The sequence below is a fragment of the Lepisosteus oculatus genome, chromosome 23, assembly GCF_040954835.1.
Source record: "Lepisosteus oculatus isolate fLepOcu1 chromosome 23, fLepOcu1.hap2, whole genome shotgun sequence".
Classification (NCBI taxonomy): Eukaryota; Metazoa; Chordata; class Actinopteri; order Semionotiformes; family Lepisosteidae; genus Lepisosteus; species Lepisosteus oculatus.
This window is the reverse complement of record NC_090718.1, coordinates 2,858,440-2,876,832: the sequence shown is the minus strand read 5'-3', so window position 1 is coordinate 2,876,832 and position 18,393 is coordinate 2,858,440. Positions and strand designations below refer to the sequence as shown.

Sequence of the window (18,393 nt, the reverse complement as noted above, 5' to 3'; positions counted from 1 at the left end):
CAGATTACTTTTAGAGAATTTTTGTAATACTACTTTCTGTTCCTAAAAATCTCTGTTCATAGAATTGAAATCAAATGCAAGTATTGTCTACATTTTGTGAACTACATACACTTTGTCATTCTTTGAAAAACAGTCTTTATTTGCTGCACTGCCCTTGACAACAGGTTGCCATAGAATAATTGCAGATTGCCATAGAGCCCTAATTCTAACTTGGAAGACTGTTAGAAGTTCATTTTATTGTGCTGTGCTTACATTTAATTGTATCATCTTGAATACTGTACCAAGAAAATGTATTCCTAAATTCCTACAGTAGGTTCTCTGGAATGTAGAAATTTGTAGGCCACAACGAGAAACCTCATGTGTTGCAAAAACCAATCTCTGCCTTCCAACAGAATAACTCACCACAAAATCCAAGAATGATGCTGGGAGTAAGATGGCTTAGGCTGCTCTGCTTTGCTGCACAAGATCTTGAACAAAGAAGCCTAGGCGGGGACCAAACTCTTAGCAGTGGACGTCTTCAAAATGAGCAGTGAAACACAAAGCTGGGGAAACATGTTTAAACAGCATTCAGCCTTAGATTAAAAAAAATACCATAAAGTGTATTATTTCCAACAACCTCAACACAAATAATTCTGAAGTCTCTCCTCAACTTGCTTCTTCCAAACTTTTTGACAAGCAGCTCTTAACAGGTACACACTTGATGAAGATCAGACACTGGAATGACACACAGTGAGTCAGTGCCTTTCCTTCTTCTGAAGTTCAGTTGGCAATATTTTAATCGAGCACAGCTGAACGAGGGCAGTTCTAAGCCCACTGTGTTAACACGGGGTTCAAACCAATTACCATTCTCTGGAAGAGCAGAAAACACATTTCACAAAGGCCTCAAACAGAAAACTGCACAATCCAACAGACCAGGACAGAGAATTGTTGTCATTGTCGGATGAATGGCTGATCTAGACTGACCTTAAAACTCTCTCTTCAGACGTCCAAATCCGGAATTTCCTCAGTGACAAAAAATGTCCTCTTTAAGCTGTCGTTAGAGATGGAGAATTAAATGGTTGTCCATAAAACCGTTGGCTCTCCAGGACCAAGAGTGTACAAACCTGATTTATTTAAATAAACACATAACCAATTCAATACAATATAGTCCAGAATGCCCCATTTGTTTGTATTCTTATTTTACACATTTCATTTACATTTTATTGTATTCCATATATAAAATATAACATGGTACATCAGTTTGCTTTAAGATAGTGTGTTTTATTTGTACTTTTCCACATAAACAACTAGCCCAAAAATGTATAGAATGATTTGCATTACAAGAAAACACCCAATAATGACATTTCCAACTCTTGCACAGACATTGCACAATTTGATAACAATTCACAAAGAAAAATAGATCCAGAAAGTTTTAATGTTGCAATTAAATGTAGACATACCACATTATATCCCCTTTTGTCAGGGCTTATCATTAGTTATGTATATGTCATGAAACAAAGTTGAAATTCAATTATAATATCATGCAAAATATCCATCTATGTCTTCTGATTTGTGTTTCACTGTTGTTTCCACCTGACAGTCATTAAAAACTAGAAAAACAAATAAATCAATTAATTAATGTATTATCTTACTAGGGTGATAAATGGTCCATTTAGCATTGCCGTCTCACAGCACCATGGCCCTGGGTTCGATTCATGGGTTGAGTTTGCATGTTCTCCCTGTATTCATTTGTTTTTCCACTGGCTGCTCCAGTTTCCTCCTACAGCCCAAAGACATGCTGGTAGGTTCATTGGCTTCTGGGAAAACTAGCCCTGGTGTGAGTGTGTGTGTTTGTGTCCGTATATTGTCTTCAATGGGCATACAGTACATCCCATCCAGGGTGTACCCCCACCTTGCAATTCATGACATTGAATTGGTTGAACCGGTTAGAAAAGGGAGGGATAGGTGATCCTATTAAGTAATTACATAACTGATTAATCCACTAATTAATTGAACGGTAGGGTGATCTACAAGACTGACTAGAGTAGACAAAATACAAAATTAACCCACGGGTTTACTTCTAATAAGTTACCACTTCTAATGTTTTGTATCACTCTGCAGCTCAAGATGGGGGGGGGGTAGATTAGAAGGTAATGAATGAACTGGCAATATGCCCTGCTAGTCTCAAAATCCAGACCGATTCCTAATCCCTCATAACAGAGGGTTCCCATTTCTACACAAGGAAACCCCACAAAATGTACTAGGCTCAACCCCGTTATCAGATACAAAGGTTCAAAGTGAAAACTTTAGTGATTTACACAAGCTATTTTAATCTACCCAATCTCAGCCTACGTGGAAAAGAGATGTCAAAATGATCTAGTAACTTCTTGTGCACTATAATTCAGATTGAATGGGTCCTGCACTTTCAAATCTAATTTAATGGAGTCTTTTGTGTCCAATCTCTACTAACATATTGGGAAATACCCCTCTTTTATAATCCTAATGTTGTTTTTCTCTCCTCTTTCTCAATAGTTTCTCTAATCCAGTCCAAGTAATTGTCTACTTTGGTGAAGTAACCTCTGTCCTCACAGACTATTCCCCAGGACACAACACCATAGAGACGGAATGGACCCCTTTCTATCTGTCCTCCTGCTCCTCTTTGAAACTCTCGGAGGAAGAAGGGACCCCCACTGTCTCCATGGCAGCTATCTTTGCCCATCTCACCAGCACAGAACATGTTCTCACTGAAAGTCTGCACCAATGGTTTTCCATCTTTCCTCTTGAAGCAGGTGTCTCTGTCCATCACAGGGATCTTGACATACAACAGTTTCGAGCTCAGTGTGCCGTTTTCTGTCCTGCCCCATCCAGAAACATACCCTAGTCTATTGAGAATTAGAGTCCCATCATCTTTCCTCTCGGGGAGACAGATAGGGAGGAGATGGGGTCCCAGGGGTGCGCGGTATTTCAATTTGACCAGGGCGATTCTGTTGTCAAAATTTGAAGGTTTTCTTCTTGTTGGGGCTGTTCGGCTATCTGGCTGGATGAAAACCTTCTCACTCTCCAGAATCACAGCGCTGTTAGAGCTCCCAATATTCTCAACGTCCACTGTCCCTCCGTACAGCACTGGTCTGTCCTGCCCTTCAATCGCTTGAGCAGCGGTGAGGACCCATCGGTCTGAGATTAGAGACCCTGCACCTACTGGATCTTTAACATAGACCAGCCAGGGGATCTGACCTGGTTTGGCCTCACTGCCTCCAAGGATACGGCCAAAATCAGAGAACCCAATCTCGGGCTCCCCACACACTGAGAGGAAACAGGAGAAACAGAAAAAACAATAGAAAACAATTATCAAAAGTCAAAGATTTGTTCAAGAAAAGAAGGTTCTTCAAGTAAATAACTCAGAGGTTGATAGTATATTAACAGATACCTATAGTATAATGACACAGAGATAGAAACAAAAAACCTGATCATCACATACTGTAGATAGTTAAAAAAAATCACTAGCAGTTTTAATAATAATTGGCTAACATACTTCCATTTTTATTTGTAAAATCCCCAACCTTGTTAATACAGCAAGTTTACTATACCTTCAACACATTTTGGCAAATTCCAACTGCCATTCAAAGACCTCCAGTAGCCCTGAGCTTCACATCTGTACACATCTGAGATTAGAAAGAGATTAATAAGACTCTACAGGCACAGGTGAGGCATAGTTAAAACATACACTGTATTCTAATATAGTGTAATGTCACCAGAGGAAGAGTAATAGAAGGATAGTATTTTCCTCATTATATACTACAGATACAAGCTGACAAAAAAAACTGAACTAAACTGAATTGAAAAAAAAATGACCTATTCAATCTAAAACTAGCCCCTAACAAGATGGCTTAACATTGGATGACAAGAAAATGGTCTCTCTCTCATCAAGACAATGTGAAACATCTGCTTATCATGCCAGACTATACAAGTCAAACCCTGAAAGGTCAATACCATGAAAGCCAACTTGGTGGAAGCACATTAAAGAAAGGAAGTTAAATTTTTTTTTTGTTTGTTTTTTATCATGGATTATTCTACGCATTTTGATGCTGGAGTTATCACCTTGTCTTATATTTTTTACTCTATTGCTAAGTCGACTCTCAGCTAACTGTAATACCCCCAGGAGAAATTAAAAACAGTGGTTATTTCTAAAAAAAATACATGAGTAATTATTTTATATGACTGCTCATTCAGTATAAATAGCATCATATACTGTCCCCAACTCAAGATTGCATCACAATAGACTCTACAGCACTATCTTCTGTTCCTGGGATTTCAGTCTCAGAGAACAATAGAGAGAGAGGTAGGTAGGTAGGTAAATAAGAGATGCACAGAAGAAAACCAACCACATTCTTACCGTCTCCCTCCAGTCTGTAGTACTTGGACTCACACCCAAACTGAATCTCGTTCTGATACAGAGTTTTGGGGATCTTACTGACCACTCGTAGTGTCCCATTCTTTGGCACAGGAAAGCCACAGTCCACAGCTGGAACAACAGTCAGGATAAGGTCACTGAACACATTGGGTCCTGCACAACAAAGTATCTTCTCTGTCCCCGTCATCACATCTCTGTGTTCTTACACTTTGTCTTTGTGCGACAAATAATCTCTGTGTCTCTTTGTGTCAGGGAGTGCTTTTTGTGAGTGTTTTGTGTCATTATAAAATACAAAAGTGAGGCACCAAGGGTCTCAAACTCAGATGAATATGGGGGCCGCATTAAATAAAATGCGCGAATCAGCTGGCCACATTCATACATATTCATTCATATCATATTCATACAAAATACATAAAATATTAAAAAATTAATTAAAACTGAAATTTGTATTTGAAACACGTTGGTTAACTTCACCTCGATATCATGTGAGGTTATTTCTGAAGTTCTTCATTCTGGCTGTTTCTTTGACAGTGTTTTGCAAGGACCAGAACATCAACGTTAGGCCTGATATCACAAGAAGTAGCCAATCGCAATGTTGCTCGGAAATGTTCACTGGCGAGTCTTGACCATAAAACTGATTTGTTGAACTTCATTGACAAGAAAAACTCAATACGTACGTACTGCTAAACACTGTTATGATTCTAACAGACACAGAGACTAATCACAGAAACCTTTCTGTCTTTCTTCTTTCTTTATTGACAGCACTCCGTCAGCTGGCAATCAGGCAACAGATGTACACAACAACTCAAAAGGGCTGTGAATAGGACATGTAGGCGGGTTCAGGGTGGTTTCAAAACAAGGGACAAAACAGGAGTAAACAATTAACTACTATTTACTTTAGGTTTTATAGTCACTATATAATTAGGTACGGTGACATCTCACGCCTACATTTCCCAGCCTGCACTGCAGCACATGAGTCGTTGCGGGCCGCAGATACAGTAATTACTTTGAGGGCCTCGTGTTTGAGACCCCTGGTATAGACAGAGGTCTATACCACTTTAATATTATTGAGTACACTGCCTGGACCATGGATAAAATTGTCTGTTTCTTTGTGGTGTTATTCATCTCTCAGGTCATCTCTCAGTCTCTGTGTACGTACGCAGGCAGGAGCTGTTGTCAGGCTGTAGCTGGTATCCATTGCGACAGGAGCACAAAAACCCGCCTGGGGTGTTTTGACACTCATGGTGACATGCCTGCCCATTTTCATCCTCTGCAGAGCACTCGTCTATATCTGAGAGAGAAGAGAGAGGTGAACACACCCACTGACTGACTATTTCCAACTCTACAACCTATAGTACACCCAAAGCAGAACCAAGATAAAGAGAGATTGTTCAGTTTAGTTCAGAAAGTCTTTAAGGTTAAAATGGAATATGGGTTCCCTACACTGGGAAGCTGTGAACCCAATCCCTCACGAATGAGTGAATACCAGCTACTGTGAGATCTGGACAGGTTCACAGAACTAAGCACTCAGTCGTCTGAGTTCTATGAGTCTTCAATATCAACAAGCTTCATGTCAAGGAGATAAAACTTTGTAAAACTCCATATGATATACCATCTAGCCACACATTTTAGACAGTTAGCTCCTCAGAACAGGACCTACCATGTCACCACACCTATAGCAGAATACATTATCCTGTATTTGAGGGACAACCAGTACTGTCACAGGCCAGTATGGTCATAGTCCATCATCAATACAGTAGTTGACAGCTTCACTTAACTTAAACCAAGGTTCTGAAAGTAAGGTTTGTTAACAGCTTGCCTGTTGTATTGAATACCTAGAGAAATACAACCTACAGTGTTAACATTATGTTAGTGAGCTTAGTCTGGTATGCCTACAACACTAAGGTTGAAGACTGGTACAAGCAGAAACATTACAGAAATACTGTATACTGTTAGCACCTCAAGATCACCAGGGAGCATTTTCTCCCTGCATCTGATCTCCAACCAGCCTTGTCATTGCCTCAGCCAGGTGAAATAAACCAATGTATTGAGCACACTATTTTATTTTATATTTGTGGGCTCGTTTTGTCATTATTGAAATCTGACCAAAATAACTGAACTCAACTAAACTGAAAATGGTTTCCCTGCTTCTTGACAGTATCTCAATACAACTGTTTTCACAAAAATGTTTACCTGATTTAAATACATTTATATTGTCAAATTTACATTGTCACCTTGAGAGATGTATTAATTGATACAGTAAAGTTTTTGCCACTTTTCACATTCAAAGTGAACTGCAAGACTGAAAGACAAACACGTAGACTGACCCACAGCCTGGTAGAAGGCCAAGAAGCCGCTGTATCTGTGTGGTCCTGGGGTTGAGGCGTCTGTCTTGAAGACAAGGCACAGACTGTTGCCAGGTGACATGACGGAATAGCTGTCAGAGGGATCGTCCTTGGAAACATAATTGTGACCACAGAACCTTCCCAGAAATCTCTTTCCAAACATCACCTTGACATAAAAAAGAACAATTTATTAAGACTCTAATTTAACCACACCAAGCAAAGGTACATTAAATAAGAAACTGAAAAACACCCAATAGATAATACACATTCTATTAAAGATACAAGTAATAGGTTTATTCCATGCTGAAAAAAGAAGAAAGAAAACACAACGTTTCGGCCATGGAGCCTTCTTCAGGTGTGAGCACGTTGTGTTTTCTTTCTTCTTTTTTCAGCATGGAATAAAACTATTACTTGTTCCTTTGCAGCCTACACATACTGACGCAGCTACCCACCTGTTCTATTAAAGATGTAGATTTAAATAAAATAAGTTGACACTGAGCCTACTATACAGTAGAACTAACACATACTGTATGGTCAGTACAGAGGGTCTCAAAAGATAGACCTTAATATTATATATTTTAATATAATATACAGACTTTAATGGTAGAACTAACATAGAAAAATCACAACAACAAGAGGTACAGTACAGTTCAGGAAGACAGAACTACTGTAGATAGATACACAACTGATACACAACTCAGAAGTTTTTTTAGTTGTCTCACCATGAGGGTGTCATAATAGCAGTCGTGTGAAGGCTCAATATCAATGTGACGGAATGTGAGGTTGAGGGTGTACCCCTGGGGTACTACTAGGTCCCAACTTTCATTAAGGGATGGATGATAAGGATTGGGGTAACCAGGTGACTGCACTTCCCCATACAGAGCTGGGGTGGACCCTGCAATCACAACTCCCCAGTACTGGAACACACACAGCAACCTGCAATGGCAATGAGAAGTAATAACGTAATAACGCAGTAACACAGTGCAACCAGTAACAATGCAGAAACGATGTTGAAGATTGAATAAACTGTGCATTAATACAACAAATCTATCATTATAGGCAAGTATGACCATTTTTAATGGGACATAAATGGAATATGCTTTTGTCTGGAAAAATAGTAAGTCACTTCAGCAAATACAACTAAGCAAGTGAAATCACTGCTACCCAACACTGCAATACACTCAGCAACCTGCAACAGCATACAAAAGTATTTAACGAGATAGAAAAAAAGTTTTTATCAGGAAAAACGTTGAGTCACTTTAGTAGGAGCACAAAACACATTACAATATGTTTCTCTCTCACAGGCACAGAACGACACATCAGTATGAATGTTTGGACACCATTCCCGTCCTTTTCTGCATAATTATATGAGTCCATACATAAAAAGAGAAGAGGAGGGTGTTTTACTCACCAAGGAACATGGATGGATAGATTCATACTATGCCTCACTTGTGTTGGAACAGTCCAAATCTTCATTTCCCACACACCTCTTACTAGCCAATTAGCACTCCAAAACACAAAGATACAATGACAAACTGCCAGAAGCAGAAGTGAGTTCACAGAGCAGCGACAGAGGGAGAGAAAAGCTAGAATTTATCATTCAGAGGAAACACTGCTTGAAACAGAAACAAGTGACTTAGTGACAGATTGAGAGAGATACACAGCAAGAAATCAAGGAGGTTAATGTTTGTCTCTGTCACTGTTTAAAAAAATTGAATGATATAAGAAGGAGGAAGGGAAATACAGCAGGGGATGTTATGGCTGTTGTATTGCAAATTTGATGCTAGTTTTTTTAATCCATTTGTTTGTTCACTAAAGTGCAAATTCCACTCTCGGTGCAATCAGGTCTGTTAACCCCTTTAGCGCCATGTATTAGAGTTTATCAGATTATCATTAACCTGGTATTAATTTTTGGAAATTAGATTTTGAAAAAAAAAATATATGGATAACATCACAACATGAGGTATCCCGTAACAACCTAAATGTGTATGAATGTCTACATGCTTTCCTCTGGGGTTTACTTGTCATTGTAATTATATTTGACTATATCCATTGCTCCAGCTGCGAGGAAAAATGTTTTCAGATTTTTCTCCATCAAGATCACATTACTCATATCTACCAAGGGTGTAGTGCTGACACTTGTTAAACATTCACAAGCAGAACTTTGTTGGTAGATATATGACTGTGCAAGGTGATAGGTTGTTAGTAATCAGGGTGATCGTCCCCCCCAAAAAAACAATCCCAACCACAGAATAGACCACAGTCTTACAAATGTTGAATCCAGTAGACTTTACTGCAGGATTTTCAACAGCTAGACTCCAATGCAACCTACACATATCAATATAAAAAAAACAACCATCATCAACTTTGTTAAACCCCCTATATACCCAAATAATCCACTAATTAACTCCATGTGAGAATGTCAAATTAACCACCGATATCCTGCTTCTAATACTTACCATCCGGTGTGTCTATTTACAACTGATAAGAGGTCTTTGATGAGCTGTAATAAACAACTACTACCAATTTTGATTAAATGATTATATACCCAACTAATTCACTAATTACTTCTGTGTGGAATTAACTATTAATAATCTCCTGCTGCAAAAAAAAATACCACCTAGTGTGTCTATTTACAATTAATGGAGGCTTTTGATTGCCTCTACTGGCAAATTCCTGCCCTGGATTCACTGAATGCAGCTCCTCTCCACCTATACTATAAAGTCAGCCCAGCACTCATCCAAAGAACTCTAAGAAAGTGTGAAACTGCAAAATGCAAATGATACGAACATTTTATCAATATTATGTTTATTACAGGACTCCAAAAATAATTTACATTCATCTTAAAAAATAGAAGGGTATGAAGTGTTACATAATGAATACTTATGGCCACAGAACACAGATATATAAGGAATACCACACTTGTGCACTAACTTCAAACCTTCCGGCTATAATTTTATACTACTTCATGTTGTAAGACCTAACATAGGAAGTTATTTACAGAACAAGATATAGAAAATCAAAAGAGCTACCACTAGGAGGGAGCCATAAAAATACAAGTTCAGGACAATTACATTCCCTTTAAAGATTGGCATTCCACACCCCTTGTTATGCATAAACGCACTGAAGATAAAAACAAATGACGATAATGACCTAGGAGACACCTAACATTTAAGGGATAAAATACTCCCCACCTGATGACTCAAGCAATTATTAATAATGCAAGCTTTTAAAATTTTGAAACGATGTATAAAAGTCCTTTGTCAAAGGAGTTGCTGTTGTTGCCAGAAGTTTCAAAATTTTGAAATTGAAATGACAGATTATTAGGGTCTGTATGACAGCAATGAAAATGTAAAAATGTATAATCCCGCCAGATACCAGGGTATGAAAATTAGGATGCTTACTATTTGGGCTAAAAGTGTAGCCAAATGTGTGGACTCAAAGCAGGGAATATGAGTTGTTTGCTTTGCAATATGGTAAATGACCATTTTTGCTTAGAATTAACTTCTTGCTTAAGTCCCGTTTATGGTCTCTATTTTACTTTAAATGGATTGAGTATTCCAGGGATACAGGGGTGGAAAGACAGGTGTGTGTCTGCGAGAGCTGTAACCCAAGAGTTCTTTTTTGAAGTTACCACTGACACTGTGTTTGAAAGTATGCTGTTACAAAACTCTGATTACCATGTATCATTACTACATTCTACTACAAGTCGACTACATTCTTACTTTATGTACTGCTTAATATGATCAGATCACTTTTAGAGTATTTCTGTAATACTATTTTCTATCACTAAAAAGAACTGTAATAAAATGTATTGTCTCCATTTTATAAACTACACATTCATCGTCATACTTTATAAATCAATCTTGGTTATCGTGCCCTTTACAATGGATTGCCATAGAATAATTGCAGATTTCCATAGGGCACAAATTCTACCATGGAAGACTGTTAGAAGTTAATTTTAAAGGTCAGTATATTCAGTTAATGGTATTATCTTCAATATGGCACAGTGCAAATGTTAATGAAATCCCTACCTTAGTCCAAATTCTCTTATATTTGAGATGTAAAGCACAAAAATAATACTATGACTGATGTCCATGTTTTCACAAGATGTCTGGTAGAATGTTCTCTGGACTTGTGAACTTTTTGTCCTCTCCAAGAAACATTTTGTGTAGTAAAAACCAAACACTGTCTTCTACAGAAGAACTCATCCCAACAACCAATCATGGTGGTGGAAGTATCATGGGTTGGGGTGCTTTGCTGCACAGGGTCTTGGGCAAAGACGGCTGTGAGGGGACCTGATACTATGTAACCTCCTCAAAGGTATCGGCAAAGTCATTGCCGGACTTACAATCTGATGTATACTTCTGCAGTTCAAGCTGTGGGAAGAGACCAGAAATCAAGCTAATTCAGAGAATTCTATTTCACTTAACACAATACAGAGCTGCACTTTCCACTAAGACTGTGTGCGGACAACAGCAAATGAGAAAATCAGACTACCATATCAAGTGCTTTTATTTTTCTTTAGAACCTCTGAAAGCTTTCTAACACGTTCTTACTGTTAATAGCATAGGTTTTCGGCACTCTGGATCAAGAGTTTAATTATCCACTTTGCTCATGTATCAAAATGCTTAATTTAACTCAAAATCTAATCGAAATTAGGCTAATTCAGCCTACAAAGAAAACGATTATCCAACATGAATGTAACAACTTGTTGTACCATGTAAACCAACAAATCTGGTGCTCTAACATCTAATTTAGTCTACTCTTGTTCAAATATCTCTAGCTCTCCTCCCTCTCAATAGTCTCTCTGATCCAGTCCAGGTAATTGTCCACTTTAGTGTAGTAACCCCTCTCCTGACAGATTATTCCCCAGGACACAATGCCGTAGAGACGGAATGGACCCCTTTCTATCTGTCCTCCTGCTCCTCGCCGAAACTCTCGGAGGAAGAAGGGACCACCACCATCTCCACTGCAGCTATCTTTGCCCTGCTCACCAGCACAGAACATGTTCTCGCTGAAACTCTGCCTCAATGGTTTTCCATCTTTCCTATTGGAGCAGGTGGCTCTGTTCTTCACAGGGATCTTGACATACAACAGTTTCGAGCTCAGTGTGCCATGTTCTGTCCTGCCCCATCCTGAAACAAACCCCAGTCTTTCAGGAATCAGAGTCCCATCGTCTCTCCTCTCTGGGAGACAGATGGGGAGAAGATGGGGTCCCAGGGGTACGTGGGATTTCAGTCTGACCAGGGCGATGTCGTTGTTAAAATTGGTACGTCTCCCAGTTGTTGGGGATTCTAGGTATCCTGGATGGATGAAGATCTTCTCACTCTCCAGAGTTACAGTGTTATTAGAGTCCCCTAAATGGCCAATGTCCACTGTCCCCCCAAACATCAGCAGACTGTCCTTCCCCTCGACCACATGAGCAGATGTGAGAACCCATCGGTCGAAGATCAGAGATCCTCCTCCTTTTGGATCATTAACATAGACCTGCCAGGGGATCTGACCCAGCTTTGCCTCACTGCCTCCAAAAATACGGCCGAAATCAGAGTTCTCAATCTCAGGTTCTCCACACACTGAAAGAAAAAAAGATAAATAAAATAGACAGAAAAGTAGAGAGAAATGCAGAGTTATCAGAGCTAAAGAATATTATCACACTCTCGATAATGCAATAATAATAATTATTTACACTTATACTGTATAGCACTTCTCTGGAAACTCCACTCAGAGCACTTTACAGGTAATGGAGATCCCCTCCACCACCACCATTGTGTCACACCCACTTGGATGATGCACAAGTGCACTCACCACACACCATCAGTAGGGAGGAAAACCAATTCACAGATGTCAATTATTAGGAGGCCACAATTGGTAAAGGGTAATGGGAAATTTGACCAGGATGCTGGGGTAACATCCCTACTCTTTTCAAGAAACAGCCTGGGATTTTTAATGACCAAAGAGAGTTGGGACCTCGTTTTTATGTCTTGTCAGCCAGGTTCACACCTGCTTTGCCTCAGTGGGTTGCCAGTTGTGAGTTGCCAGTTGATATGGCTGCACAAAGTTATTAACACAAAGTTAAAGAGATACAGATTCAGCTCCTTATTTAGTCAGGGAGTGTTGAAAACTTACTTTTACTTTAATAATTGCTTAATATATGTTTCCGTATTACAATTTCCAAAATTTATAATAAAGAATACAACAAAGTATCCCGGTGGATTAAAATGAATAGTATTGATTCCTACCTGCAACACATTTTGGCAAATCCCGACTGCCATTCAAAGACCTCCAGTAGCCCTGAGCTTCACATCTGTACACATCTGAGATTAGAAAGAGATTAATAAGACTTTACAGGCACAGGTGAGGCATAGTTAAAACATACACTGTATTCTAATATAGTGTAATGTCACCAGGGGAAGAGTAATAGAAGGATGGTATTTTCCTCATTATATACTACAGCTGTAAGCTGTAGTTTATAACTATTATGCTATAAGGATTGCATTGCACTTGTGCATATGACAAAAAAAAACTGAACTAAATAAAATTGAATTGAAAAAAATGAGCTATGCTATCTAAAACTAGCCCCTAACAAGATGGCAAACTGGAGCTTGAATATGGACGACAAGAAAATTATCTATCTCTCATCAAGACAATGTGAATCACCTGCTTATCATGCCAGACTATACAAGTCAAACCCTGAAAGGTCAAAACCGTGAAAGCCAACTTGGTGGAAGCAAGAATTAGCACATTAAAGCAAGCAAGTTAAAATCTTTTTTTGTTTTTTTTTATCATTTGATGCTGGAGTTATCACCCTGGCTTATATTTTTTACTCTATTGCTAAATCGACTCTCAGCTAACTGTAATACCCCTAGGAGAAATTAAAAACAGTGGTTATTTCTAAAAAAATACATGAGTAATTATTTTATATGACTGCGCATTCAGTATAAATACCATCATATACTGTCCCCAACTCAAGATTGCACCACAATAGACTCTACAGCACTATCTGGAAGAGGTGTTAGTGGGGCCAGCAGGGGGCGCTCACCCTGCGGTCTGTGTGGGTACTAATGCCCCAGTATAATGACGAGGACACTATACTGTAAACACGCGCCGTCCTTCAGATAAGACATAAAACCGAGGTACTGACTCTCGGTGGTCATTTAAAATCCCAAGGTGTTTCTCGAAAAGAGTAGGGGTGTAACCCTGGTTTCCTGGCCCCATTTCACATTGGCCCTTACCCATCATGGCCTCCTTATGATCCCCATCTATGAATTGGCTTCATTACTCTGCTCTCCTCCCCACTGAGAGCTGATGTGTGGTGAGCGTTCTGGCGCACTATGGCTGCCGTCGCATCATCCAGGTGGGGCTGCACATTGGTGGTGGTGGAGGGGAGTCCCCATTACTTGTAAAGCGCTTTGAGTGGAGTGTCCAGAAACGCGCTGTATAAGTGTCAGCAATTATTATTATTATTATTATTATTATTATTATTATTATTATTATTATTATTATTATCTTCTGTTCCTGGGATTTCAGTCTCAGAGAACAATAGAGAGAGAGGTAGGTAGGTAAATAAGAGATGCACAGAAGAAAACCAACCACACTCTTACCATCTCCCTCTAGTCTGTAGTACTTGGACTCACACCCAAACTGAATCTCATCCTGGTACAGAGTTTTGGGGTTTGCACTGACCACTCGTAGTGTCCCATTCTTTGGCACAGGAAAGCCACAGTCTACAGCTGGAACAACAGGCAGGAGGAGATCACAAGAACAGGTCCTGCACATCACAGTATATATTTTCAATATCTCATCACATGTCAGTGTTCGAGTCTTCAGTCTTTGTGTAGTATATGTGTGTCTTTGTGCCAGAGAATATTTTTTTGCCATTACACAATACAGAAATGAGTCGCTGTGTTATTACTGTTCTTTCCCACTTTAATATTATTGAGTACGCTGCCTGGTCCACAGGTAGGTTGTCTGTTTCTCTGAGACATCGTTCATCTATCAGCTCGTCTCTCTGTCTCCTGGTACGTACGGAAGCAGGTGCTGTTGTCAGGCTGTAGCTGGTATCCATGGCGACAGGAGCACACAAACCCACCCAGGGTGTTGGAACAGAAATGGTGACACATGTACCCTTTGTCAAACTCTGTAGTGCACTCGTTTATATCTGAGAGAGAAGGAGAGAGTGAGATGAACACACCCACTGACCGACATCTGAGCTCAATGAACTTTCCGAGTCAAGCACCTTCACATTCAGAAGATACAACCTTGTATTGCTCCACAATACATACAAGTTAGCCACACATTGCATAGAGTGAGCTACACAAAATAGGACCTATAATGTCGCCACATTATGCAAGATTCCCCATCTGAGGGACATTCAGCACTGACATACTGTAGACCAATATGGTTATATTCTATCATCAACCAAGCAGTTGACTGGCTTCACTTGACCTGAGCCAAGATTCCTACAGTAAAGACAGTACAGATAATGAACAGCTGGTCTGCGGTATCGAACTAGGAGCACCCCCATCAGCCAGTTAATAATTGTTAATTGTTAATTAATAATTGTTACTGGTCTCGCAACACTCAAAAATGGAAGTTAACATGATTTAAAAGCATTTTTCATCCTTTCGTGCTACAAAAAGCTCTCACTTTCCTACTAACCCCCATCACATTGAGAGCTGAATCCAGTGCAAATTTGCTTCCACTCCACATTCAAAGTGACCTAGAAGACTGGAACACAAACACGAAGACTGACCCACAGCCTGGTAGATGGCTGAGAAGCCACTGTATCTGTGTGATCCTGGGGATGAGGAATCCGTCTTGAAGACGAGCCGCAGACTGTTGCCAGGTGACATGATGGAATACTTGCCAGGGCGATCACCCTTGGAAACATGATTCCGACCACAGAACCTTCCCAGAAATCTCTTTCCAAACATCACCTTGAAATAAAGAAGAACAATACTGTTTACTAAGACCTTAATATGTCCAAACCCAACAAAAGAGAACTGAGAAATAGTTTGGATAAACACTTGACAGTGAGATAATATACTGTATGTCCTATTAGAGATGTAAATATAAATAAAAAGAGATTTAAATTAAAGAATATCACATAGAACGAAATATAGACCTAAGACACTTGGTCAGGACGGGGGCTAGAAAGACCCTAATAAAGACCTTATCTATCTGTGTGTCTTACCATTATGGAGTCATAGTAGCAGTCCTCTGAGAGCTCAATATCAATGTTAGTGAATGTGAGGTTGAGGGTGTACCCCTGGGGTACCAACAGGTCCCATATTTCATGAAGGGAGGGAGGATAAGGAGCAGGGTAACCAGGAGACTGCACTTCCCCATGCAGTACTGGGATGGACCCTGAAATCACTGCTCCCCAACACTGGAACACACACAGCAACCTGAAATGAAAATGAGGAGTAATAACAAAGCAAAACGCACAGTTAATCCTGTAACAATACACAAAAATGGACTGGATTAATAGTGCACTTACATAACAAACACATAATCATAGGCAAGCACAAAGTTTTAAAGCCATTTTAATAGGGATATGAATGTGAAAATGTTTTAAAAATGTGTTTTAATATAAATTTTATTAAGGAAAATTATCACATCACTTTAGTAAATGCACCTTAGTAAGGGGACTCTGAAAGATCGCTGCTGCCAAACAAACAAGTGCAATGCACTCAGCAACTTAGAACAGCATGCGACCATTTTAAAAGAGATATTAAAATACTTTCAATCAGGGAAAAACAGTGAGTCACATTAGTAAGAGCTGAAAACGCATTACAATGTGATTCTCTCTCACAGGCACACAGGTGCACTTCAGTATGCCTGTTTGGAAACAATTCTATCCCTTATCTGTTTCAATAAACAATTCAATACTTAAAAATTGGAAAAACACCATCTCACTCACCATGGAACGTGGATAAATAGACTCATATTCTGCTTCGTTTGTGTTGGATCAGTCCAAATCTTCCTTTTCTGTGTAGCAATTACTAGCCAGGTAGCACTGAAAAACAGACTACCAGACGCTACAGTAAGTTCAGAGTGCAGCGAGAGAGGGAAGGTGTTCAATTATCATTCGTAGGAAACACAGCTTGAAACAGAATCATGTGACTCAGTGACAGATTGAGAGAAATACACAGGGTTAAAGCAAGGAGGTCAATGTATCTTTCTGTGTCACTATTAAATAATAGAAAGATAGAGGCATCAAGTGTTATGGCTGATGTTTTGAAGTTTTGATACTTGTTGTCTAATCCATGTTTGTTTGCTAATGTGCAAATTCCATTCTCTAAGCTGTCAGGTCTGTTGACCCCTTTAACACTGCCTATCAGTGCTCAAAACTGTTAACTTATCAAATTTTTGAAAGGCACGGTTTACAGGTTGATTTGAAAACAATATCTTGATAGCATCACAACCTGAGGGATCTTGTGACAAACAAAGTGTGTATGAATGTCTATATATTTTCCTCTGGGGTTTAGTTGTTGCTTTAACTACTGTATATTTGACTGTATTCATTGTTCCAGCTGTGAGCGAAAATGTTTTCAGATTGTTGGTTCTATCCATAAAGATCAGATTACTCAGATCTACACAGGGTGTAGTGCTGACACTTGTTAACTATTCACAAGCACAGATATGCTGGTAAGCATCAGAGAGCCGAATGCAATGGATAAGTGCTGGAGATGAAACTCATGTTGAAGATTGCACTTTCAAGGTAGACTCCAATACAGCCTACACAACTCAATATAAGAAAAAAACACAACCAACTCTGTTAAACCCCTTATATTCCCAAATAATCCACTATTTAACTCTGTGTGAGAACATGGAATTAACCATCAATAATCTTCTACTGCAAATAATTACCACTCGGTGTGTCTATTTACAAATAATGGAGACCTTTGCTGGCCTCTAGTGACAAGTTGTGGCTATTATTGCACCGGTCTGGCTGAATGTATCTCCTATCCACCTATACAGTCAGCCCAACACTCATCCAAAGAATGCTTAGATAAAGCAGGCCTATATCTCGTCTATATAATTTATTTGGATAGAAAGAGTGAAGCTACCCAATACAAACAACATGAGCATTTTATCCATATTACAATCTATACAAATTTCCCAATAAAACGCTAGGTAATTTTCTAGTCACTATTCTATGCAACAGTAACAAATTCTGAAAAATAATTTAACTTCATCTTAGAAAATGTCAAAATAATGTCTTAAATACACAGATATAGAGTGTTACACCATGAGTGTTTACAGATATTGCTATTTTAGAGCTACAGAACACAAATATATAACGATCGCCCCACTTGTGCACTTACCTCACTTTAAAAAAACCTTCCTGCTACAATTTTATACTACTTCCTGTAGTAAGACCTGACACAGGACGTTGTTTACAGAATTAGATATAACAAATCAAAAGAACTACCACTAGATGGGAGCCATAAAAATAGAAGTCCAAAACAATTGCATCCCCTTCAGAGATTGGCATTCCACAGCCCTTAGCATGCATGAACCCAATGAAGATAAACACACATGATGATAATGAGCTAAGAGACATCTAACATTTAATGGGCCAAATAACTCCTACCTGGACACTCAGTCAACTTTTATTAACGTAACTGTTTTTCCAGTTGTGGAACTATG

At 39.2% G+C, this 18,393-nt stretch overlaps 2 protein-coding genes across 5 annotated transcripts; both read right to left on the bottom strand.

Annotated features, from left to right (window-relative positions):
* Positions 1-1,907: 1,907 nt before the first annotated feature.
* On the bottom strand, positions 1,908-9,064 carry LOC102688006 (complement C1s subcomponent-like). 2 transcript variants are annotated; one of them, XM_015337877.2, is made up of 8 exons: positions 9,005-9,064; positions 8,147-8,242; positions 7,458-7,671; positions 6,718-6,901; positions 5,550-5,681; positions 4,373-4,501; positions 3,567-3,641; positions 1,908-3,282 (listed from the first exon to the last, which is right to left on the bottom strand). In XM_015337877.2, exons 2-8 carry the CDS (start codon positions 8,209-8,211, stop codon positions 2,471-2,473), a joined length of 1,611 nt encoding a protein of 536 aa, XP_015193363.2. In that variant the 5' UTR covers positions 8,212-8,242; positions 9,005-9,064; the 3' UTR covers positions 1,908-2,470. The 2 variants fall into 2 exon arrangements, with proteins under 2 accessions (XP_015193363.2, XP_006642451.3); XM_006642388.3 differs by lacking the exon at positions 9,005-9,064 and having other exon boundaries at positions 8,147-8,470.
* Positions 9,065-9,557: 493 nt separating this feature from the next.
* Positions 9,558-16,826, bottom strand: c1r (complement component 1, r subcomponent). 3 transcript variants are annotated; one of them, XM_069183008.1, is made up of 7 exons: positions 16,661-16,826; positions 15,932-16,145; positions 15,491-15,674; positions 14,765-14,896; positions 14,340-14,468; positions 12,978-13,052; positions 9,558-11,114 (listed from the first exon to the last, which is right to left on the bottom strand). In XM_069183008.1, exons 1-7 carry the CDS (start codon positions 16,684-16,686, stop codon positions 11,110-11,112), a joined length of 765 nt encoding a protein of 254 aa, XP_069039109.1. In that variant the 5' UTR covers positions 16,687-16,826; the 3' UTR covers positions 9,558-11,109. The 3 variants fall into 3 exon arrangements, with proteins under 3 accessions (XP_069039109.1, XP_069039107.1, XP_069039108.1); XM_069183006.1 differs by lacking the exon at positions 9,558-11,114 and adding an exon at positions 11,127-12,311; XM_069183007.1 differs by lacking the exons at positions 9,558-11,114; positions 12,978-13,052 and adding an exon at positions 11,127-12,311.
* Between the last annotated feature and the right edge of the window lie 1,567 nt (positions 16,827-18,393).

Excerpts from the sequence above, each read along its gene's own strand:
- LOC102688006 (XM_015337877.2), bottom strand. The coding sequence starts at position 8,211 with ATGAAGATTTGGACTGTTCCAACACAAGTGAGGCATAGTATGAATCTA. Across the intron at positions 7,672-8,146 it reads CTATCCATCCATGTTCCTTG|GTTGCTGTGTGTGTTCCAGT; the intron begins GTGAGTAAAACA and ends TTGCCATTGCAG. Across the intron at positions 6,902-7,457 it reads GCTATTATGACACCCTCATG|GTGATGTTTGGAAAGAGATT; the intron begins GTGAGACAACTA and ends TTTTATGTCAAG.
- c1r (XM_069183006.1), bottom strand. The coding sequence starts at position 16,686 with ATGAGTCTATTTATCCACGTTCCATG. Across the intron at positions 16,146-16,660 it reads CTATTTATCCACGTTCCATG|GTTGCTGTGTGTGTTCCAGT; the intron begins GTGAGTGAGATG and ends TTTTCATTTCAG. Across the intron at positions 14,897-15,490 it reads AGCCATCTACCAGGCTGTGG|ATATAAACGAGTGCACTACA; the intron begins GTCAGTCTTCGT and ends CTTCTCTCTCAG.